General features: G+C 41.3%; 1 protein-coding gene across 2 annotated transcripts in view; it reads left to right on the forward strand.

Annotated features, from left to right (window-relative positions):
- Positions 1-7,344, forward strand: part of ipcef1 (interaction protein for cytohesin exchange factors 1) — a 201,218-nt gene extending 193,874 nt beyond the window's left edge. For both annotated transcript variants that reach the window (XM_060831567.1, XM_060831568.1), the window contains one exon: positions 6,624-7,344. In XM_060831567.1, coding sequence (XP_060687550.1) covers positions 6,624-6,824 — 201 coding nt within the window. In that variant the 3' untranslated portion in view covers positions 6,825-7,344. The remainder of the gene's footprint in view (positions 1-6,623) is intronic.
- Positions 7,345-8,607: the final 1,263 nt, after the last annotated feature.

Below are 8,607 nucleotides of genomic sequence, written 5' to 3' on the forward strand. Positions count from 1 at the left end.
TGCTAACAGATTTGTCCCTTCTATCACCATATACTAACAAGCTTATTCTTGCTGGTTTTCCATTGCAGCACAAAGCAGGTATCATCCAGTTGTTTTTAAAGTGAACCTGGAAACCAGTAACAACATCTCCCCTCTGAATGATTCCTCCCCATCTGGCTACATCTTCCAGCATTTGCCTTGTCAAGATCATTACAGTATTGGGTTAGGTGCTTAGTTCTTTAGCACTTCCTCCTCCTTGAAGCATAACAGCATACAAAATAGGAGCAGGAGTAAACCACTCAGCCTTTTGAGCCCAATGCACCATTCAATGAGATTAGATTCCCTACAGTGTGGAATCAGGCCGTTCAGCCCAACTAGTCCACACCAACCCTCTGAAGAGTAACCCACCCAGACCCATTCCCCCTAACTAATGCACCTAACTCGACGGGCAATTTAGCATGACCAATTCACCTAACCTGCACATTTTTCGACTGGGAGAAAACCGGAGCACCCAGAGGAAACCCACACAGACATGGGGAGAACGTGCAAACTTCACACAAACAGTCACCCGAGGCTGGAATTGAACCCGGGTCCTTGGCGCTGTGAGGCAGCAGTGCTAACTACTGAACCACTGTGCTGCCCTTCATGGCTGATCTTTCATCACTACACCAATTTCCTGTACTATCCATGTATCACTTTAATATGTAGAAATCTATTGATCTCAGTCTTGAACATAATGAATGACTGAACAGTCAGAGCCTTCGGGACGAAGAATTCCAAATATCCACCACACTCTAAATGAAGAAAGTCCTTCTCATTTCAATCATAAATGGGTCTGCCCCTTATTCAGACATCACGCCCTGCTGTTCAAGACCACCCTGACAAGGGAAACATCCTCCTGCATCTACCCTGTAATTCCTTGTAAAAAAAATGTATGTTTGAATGAAATCTCCTCTCATTCTTCTAAATCCCAGAGAATATAGGTCCAGTTTATTTAATCTTTGCTCATAGTACAATCTGTCCATCCCAGGGATTAGTTTAGTGAACCTTCCTTGTATTTCAAGTACATCACTCCTTGGATGAGGAGAAACAATGCTCCAAATGTGTCTCACCAAAGCTTTATACAATTGCTCCTATACTCAAATCCTACACTAATGAACATCAACATGCTATTTGTCTTCATAATTGCTTGCTGTACCTGCATGTTCACTTTCAGTGGCTCATGAACAAGGAAATCCTTTGAAGTTGAACACTTCCCCAGATATCACCATTTTAGAAATACTCTGTATTTTTGTTTTCCTACCAATGTGGATAATCTCACATTTCTCCCTATTGCAATCTATGTGATAAATGTTTGCCACTCATTTATCCTCTCCAAATCCCCTTGAAGCATGTTTGTATTCTCACCACTCACCCACCTACTTTTGTGCCATTTGAAAACTTGAAACAGTTACATTTAATTCTACATTTAAATCATTGATATAGATTGTAAATAGCCAGGGCCCACCTGGCACACCACCAGTCACAGCCTGCCAACTTGATTTATTCCTTCTCAATATTTTATGTACTTTGACCAATTTTCAATCTCTAATTTTATTTACTAACCTCTTGTGTGGGACCTTATAAAAAGCCTTTTGATAATCTAAGTATATAACTTCCACTGGTTACACTGTCTACTCTGCTGTGCCTTTCTCAGTATTTACTTCAGTGTCTGAGGAATTATGAACAGTGTTGAAGTATTTGTAAGTATCAACAAAGATGACCTGAGAAGTTCTGTATAGTGACATCCTAGGATTGGATGATTATTCTTCAACCACCACAACCATTTTTCATAAATATGATTCCAACCAGTGGAGTGTTTTTTCCTGTTTCCCATTGCCTTTGATTTTGCTTAGGATCCTTAATGCCAATATTGATCAAATGCTGCCTTAATTTCCAGGAAGTCACCTCACCATTTGAGTGCAGCTTTTTTGACATGTTTTAACCAAAGCTGTAATGAGATCAAGAGCTAAATATCCCTGGTGGTCCCTAAATGGGGCATCAGTGAGCAGGTTGACAAGTGTCACTTCATAGCACTGTCAACAATCCCTTCCATCGCTTTGATGATGACTGAGAGGAGAACAATGGAGCTGTTATTGGTCTAGTTAGATTTATGCTGCTTTTTATGGACAGAAAATGCCTAGACAATTTTCAATATTGCTAAGTAAATGCCAATATTATAGCTGTACTGGAATAACCAGACAAGGGGCATGGTGAATTTTGGAGTGCAAGTGTTCAACACTAGCAGTTGGGAAGATCAACCACTGCTTGTCTGAACTCCTCCCCATTGCGAAATGAGCACTGCTTATCCAACATCCCAATTCTGCAGAAGTACAAATTCCTACGAATTAAATATTGAGAAGTTATTGTTTTCAGTTGACAAACCAAACTCTATTCCCTAGCTACTGGCTCCATTGTTTCCCAAACAACAAGCTGAGATTTAGCCAGTCTGTTCACTACCTTGAATCCGAGATAAGCTTCTGACCATATTTTCATGCTATCATTAAGACTACATGTTTCCACCTCATTAACACTGCCTGACTTTATCTCTGTCACTACTCTTTGATAGCTGCACACAGAGGGAGCCAAACATTAGAGATATTGATTGAACATGGACAAAGATGTCATCATGATCTAATGCCATGTGTTTGCATTGTGCCTCCTACTTCCAGATGGTACAGTAGACTATCAGCATAGACCTTAATCCATACAGCTGCAACTGTGGCCATGAGGTGATACTGGATGTAATGATCTGTTTAGTGCTTATACAAAGAGACTAACAACCACATGAGATTAACATCAGGAATATTTATACTGAAACTGAGAGTGACAAACTAGCCTTTTTCACCTGTGCCATCAAAGTGTCCTCAATAGGTTTTCTTCTTCTTCTCCATCCAACTCCCTGATTCCACTGCTCAAGTGAAGATAGCCTGCGCTCTTGTGGCACTTTTTGACCCTGATAAGTTTGATAAGGTGACCCTGAAGACATTTCTGCATACCCACTGCAGCAACCCCAGTCTTCTTCTATGAGGGCCAGGATTCTTTCCTCGTAGAGGATGAAGACAGAGATTTTAAGCATTCCTCCACCTATATGGACTCTTTCTGCCGTTATGGTCTGTCTTCTCCTGCAGTGAGAACAATGGGGCCAATTAGTGAGATGACAATGAGTGGCAAAGTTGTTAATGCTGGTGCACATGGGGGAAAGATAGTAAGATGCACCTAAAGTCTGAGGTGGTACAAATGGTGGATCTGCAGGGTCAGTGGCATGAAGTTTGTGGGGAAGGAAGTGCAGGAAAATGAGATGGAGTGAGGGACCATGTGCATGTAATAACACCGCAGAGCATAAGCCTTGATGGAAGATGGGTGCAGTAACCAAGATAGATTGAGTGTGAGACAACAGACACAAGAGCAGAGAAGGTCATTGACTTTCTTTCTGCATTGTTGGCCATTCCTCCACACCCTATAAATGGGACTCTCACCTGAGTGGTGACCTCAGTAGAGGCTGGCGGGGTTTGGTGGAGCAGACTTCTCTGTCGGCCATCCAGGAAAAAGACTCCTCTGTACCACCCTCCAGGTCACTGTTGGAGAATCATGGTACTATCTTCCCCTTCACCAATATTTTTAGATTCTGTCAAGGAGCAGGGCAGCTCCGGAATGCCAAGGCTCAACCAGATGTACAATGAGCTTTTAAACGTGCTGTGGATGCAAGGAATGCTGGTGTTTTGATCCAGTATCAACTGATGACATGAGATACATCATAGGAGCTGGTAGGTAATTCATGAGAAGAGTTTGATAAGTTAAGTGAGAAATTTCATTCGGCTTCACAGCAAAAACTCTTCCAGAAATTGCAAGGTTTGTAGCTCAGGTTGAGGTTTAGGGTGTAGGTTTGATATCCAGATGTTTCATTACCTGGCTAGGTAACATCATCAGTGGCGACCTCCAAGTGAAGCGAAGCTGTTGTCTCCTGCTTTCTATTTATATCTTTCTCCTGGATGGGGTTCCTAGGGTTTGTGGTGATGTCATTTCCTGTTTGTTTTCTGAGGGGTTGATAGATGGCATCTAGATCTATGTGCTTGTTTTTGGCATTGTGATTGGAGTGCCAGGCCTCTAGGAATTCTCTGGCATGTCTTTGCTTAGCCTGTCCCAGGATAGATGTGTTGTCCCAGTCGAAATGGTGTTTTTTTTCATCCGTGTGTAGGGCTACCTCATAGACATTCCAGAGAAATGGCACTCCAACCACAACACCATAAACAAGCACATAGATCTAGATGCCATCTATCAACCCCTCAGAAACATCTGGATATCAAACCTACAACTCAGCGAGCAAACCTACACCCTACACCCTCTTCCAGAAATCTCAATGGTACTCTGATCTAGCCAAAAGAAGAGGAAGACTTAGCACATGATGTCAATTGTCTTCATAGAAACACAAAATCAGAAAGGAAGGAACCCCAGAGGAGACCAATCAACCCCTCAAGCTTGCTTGTGACTGATCATGGAGTCCAATAACCTAATTCTACCCTTTCTCTATGTCCCTTAATTCTTCAGCCACAAAAGCTATTTTAACCTCCTCCTTGAAAACACATAATACTTTGGCCTGAACCACTTACTGTAAATTCCACAAGCTGATCACTCTCCAAATGAATAAATTTCTCCTCATCTCAATCCTAAAAGTTTTACCCCTTGTCATTAAACTGTACACACAGCCACCCACCCCCACCCTGGTTCTGGAATCCCACACCACTGTGAACATCTTTGCTGTACCTAAGATGACTAGACCTATTAGAACTTTATAGGTCTCTATGAGATCCACTTTATTTTTCTAAACTCCAGTGAATACAATCCTAACCAATTCAATCTCTCCTTATGCATCAGTCCTGTCATTCCAGAAATAATTTGGTAACCCTTCGCTGCACCCCTCTATAGCAAGAGCAGATAAGGAGACCAAACAACACACAGTATTTTTTCAGGTGTGGTCTAACCAATATCCTGTATAGTTGCAGCAAGATCTCCTTGATCCTGTGCTCAAATCCTCATGCAGTGAAGGCCAACATGCCTTCAATATTGCCTGCTGCATCTCTGCACATATTTTCAGCATCTAGTGCATGAGGCCACCCTGGTCTTGTTAATTATTCCTCTCTCTCAATTTACAGCCATTCAAATGATAATCTGCCTGCCTAAGTTTGTGGAAAATTAATTTATACTGCATCTTCCACGCATTTTCACATTCACTTTACCTATCCAAATCACATTGCAATATCTTGGCATGCTCCTCACAGCTGACCCTTCCACAAAGCTGTGTGTTATCTGTAAATGTTGAGATATTACATTTAGTTCCCTCATCTAAATTATTCACATATATCAGGAGGAGCTGGGATCTACCCAATAATGCTACCACTGTTTTCCAAGAGTTCTGCTATAAAATCCTTAATGACAGATTCAAGTATCTTCTACTACTAATTATGGACTCACGGGTCTATAAATCTCTGTTTTCTCTCCAACTGCCTTTCCAAATTTTTAAATGAACTACCCTCCAATTTGCAGGAACTGATCTAGAGTCTAAAGAATCTTTAAAGATGGACATCAATGCATCCATTATTTCTAGGGCCACTTACTCAAGTATGCTGCCATGTAGATTATCAGGTCCTGTAGATTGTCAGCCTTCAATCCCATCAATTTTTCCAACACTTTTTTTCTACTTTTTTGATATTAAACTCCATAATAGCTGATCTAGTAGATGGATTTTCTAAACAAATTGTCCATTTGCAAAGGGAGGTTTTGTACGTAGGATGTACCTTTTTACTGCTACTAACCCATAAGCAAGGATTGGCACCCTTCCAAACTGAATTCTTTTATGGATCTAATGAGAACTTCGATAGCCAGGTAAAATCTGAGATGTATTCAGCAGGTTTACCCTTGCACTCTTATTAGGCAAAAGTGAGGACTGCAGATGCTGGAAACCAGAGTTTAGATTAGAGTGATGCTGGAAAAGTACAGCAGGTCAGGCAGCATCCAAGGAGCAGGAAAATCGACGTTTCAGGCAAAAGCCCTTCATCAGGAATGGAGCTCTTATTAGATTAGATTACTTATAGTGTGGAAACAGGCCCTTCGGCCCAACCAGTCCACACCGACCTGCCGAAGCGCAACCCACCCATACCCCTACATTTACCCCTTACCTAACACTATGGGCAATTTAGCATGGCCAATTCACCTGACCTGCACATCTTTGGACTGTGGGAGGAAACCGGAGCACCCGGAGAAAACCCACGCAGACACGGGGAGAACGTGCAAACTCCACACAGTCAGTCGCCTGAGTCGGGAATTGAACCCGGGTCTCAGGCGCTGTGAGGCAGCAGTGCTAACCACTGTGCCACCGTGCCACTATTACTTAGCAAACTGTTTTGAAAGGACAGCCCTGCCCTCTTTGGGAATTAAATTTTATTCAAATGTAAGAAAATCCATATGTCAAATATGCTTGCCTTAAAGAGAAATGCACTTACAGGATCTGGTATAATAGTGTAAATTATTTTTACAGTGGCTAAACATGGCTGTCTGGATCATGGTAGTTATGGTTGATTTTTCTTTCTTTCCTCTCCATTAACTAGGCCAAAGAAGCAGACTTGGCCGTCATAAACCAACTCTTGGAAAGTTCGCACTTAACCTCAGAGAAGTTCAGACAGTGGAAGGAAGATTACTCGTTGTTGATGCAGGATATCTGTAAAACATACCAAGCTAAAGCCTATCCTGATAATAAAAATATTGCTTTGGAGGATCAGCCAACATCCTATATAGAAACAGACATTTAAGAGTTGAGAATGACTTCACCAAAACATGGTACTTAATTGCCTTAGTCAAGCTTTACAGCTTCATGAAGCACTAAGAGGCATTGGACTTCCAATCTACTGATACTTCGAGCACATTGAAGGCCATCAAAAGATTAATAGTAACTGGTGTGTTTAGAAATAGACATGTAAAGTCCTTTTTGTCTACAGTAAAGGACTTACAAATGATTATTTAACTTATGCACTATTTCACGGATAGTTGTGAGTTACTGTTTTATTTGTAAGTATAAAAGATTCAGGTGTGTGTGGCTGAGGACATTCTCCAGGTGAAAATACAATTGTGCATTCACATAATCTATTTTTGTGAGATGTTATTTATTCTGCATTCAGTGTTGGGCTTCGAATGGTCACAGCTATTGAAACTCATTTTCACACAGCACAATATTTGATATGTGTGAAATTTCATTGAAGGAAATGAGAAAATACTGATAATTTCTCAACTGTAGACCAATTCATGCATTCAACTCATTAGTTCCCGATGAAAGCAAACTTTGTAATTTGTACAGATGTGAACAAAGCTTACATTTACATTATATTTTAATTGTACTAATCAAAGCTATGTCATAAAACAGAATAAACTGTGAAATTTTCTTTTTTTGGCTAGTTTCCATGTTCTGTATGTTCTGCCTCCATACAAACCAACATAAGGATGTGTGTACTCATCCCCTTTCCCAGTAGACATAGATTCATTGACTGTGTGTATTCAGAACCCTTTCCCAATAGGTATAGATTGTGCTAAGCTGTGTGCACTGTGCAATTATGCTGTGATAAAAATGATGAGAATATTTTTGCCTGTGACTTTCATCTGGTTAACTCAATAGTAGGAATCTCTTTAGTTGGCTAATTGTGTACAATATGAACTCCACCCGCACCAGACCACCCCCTCCCATTTTGAACCACTGTGCATTCAGAGAAACTTCAAATGCAAAGAAAATTCTAAAAATAGTGTGTGTTACATTTCAGGCTCTCTTGTCTACCTTCTATCTCCCCCGTCATCCACATATATCCCCACCGCCATCACTCACACACTCCTTCCTCCCTCATCACTCTTGAGCCACCTAACATAACCATTCCTACCCCCTTGGTTACCTTTGAACCTTCCTGTTACCCTGGACCTGTAAACAATAACTGCCACAAGCCATTTCTCTCTTACATTCCCACATTTCTGATTGTTCCAATATGGAGTTCAACCTGGATAAATATGAAGTGATTCATTTTGGAAGGTCAAATTTGAATGCTAAATACAGGACTAAAGACAGGATTCTTGGCAGTGTGGAGGAACAGTGGGATCTTGGGGTCCATGTACATAGATCCCTAAAGTTGCCACCCAAGTTCATAGGGTTGTTAAGAAGCATATGGTGTTTTGGCTTCCATAAATGGTGGGATTGAGTTTAATAGCCACGAGGTTTTGCTGTAGATCTATAAAACCCTGGTTAGACTATACTTGGAATATGGAATCCTGTTCTGGTCGAATGAGGATGCTATTGAGAGGGTGCAGAGGAGATTTACCAGGATGGTAGATCCAACCTGGATTGGAGGGCATGCCTTATGAAGAGAGGTTGAGTGAGCTATGGCTTTTCACACAGGAGAGAAGAAGGAAGAGAGGTGACTTGATAGAGGTTTACAAGGCAATGAGAGGCATAGGTAGAGTAGATAGCCAGAGACTATTCCCCAGGGCAGAAATGGCTATCAAAAGGGGTCATAATTTTAAGGTGATTGGAGGAAGGTATAGGGGAGATATCAGAGG

The sequence above is a fragment of the Hemiscyllium ocellatum genome, chromosome 10, assembly GCF_020745735.1.
Source record: "Hemiscyllium ocellatum isolate sHemOce1 chromosome 10, sHemOce1.pat.X.cur, whole genome shotgun sequence".
NCBI lineage: Eukaryota > Metazoa > Chordata > Chondrichthyes > Orectolobiformes > Hemiscylliidae > Hemiscyllium > Hemiscyllium ocellatum.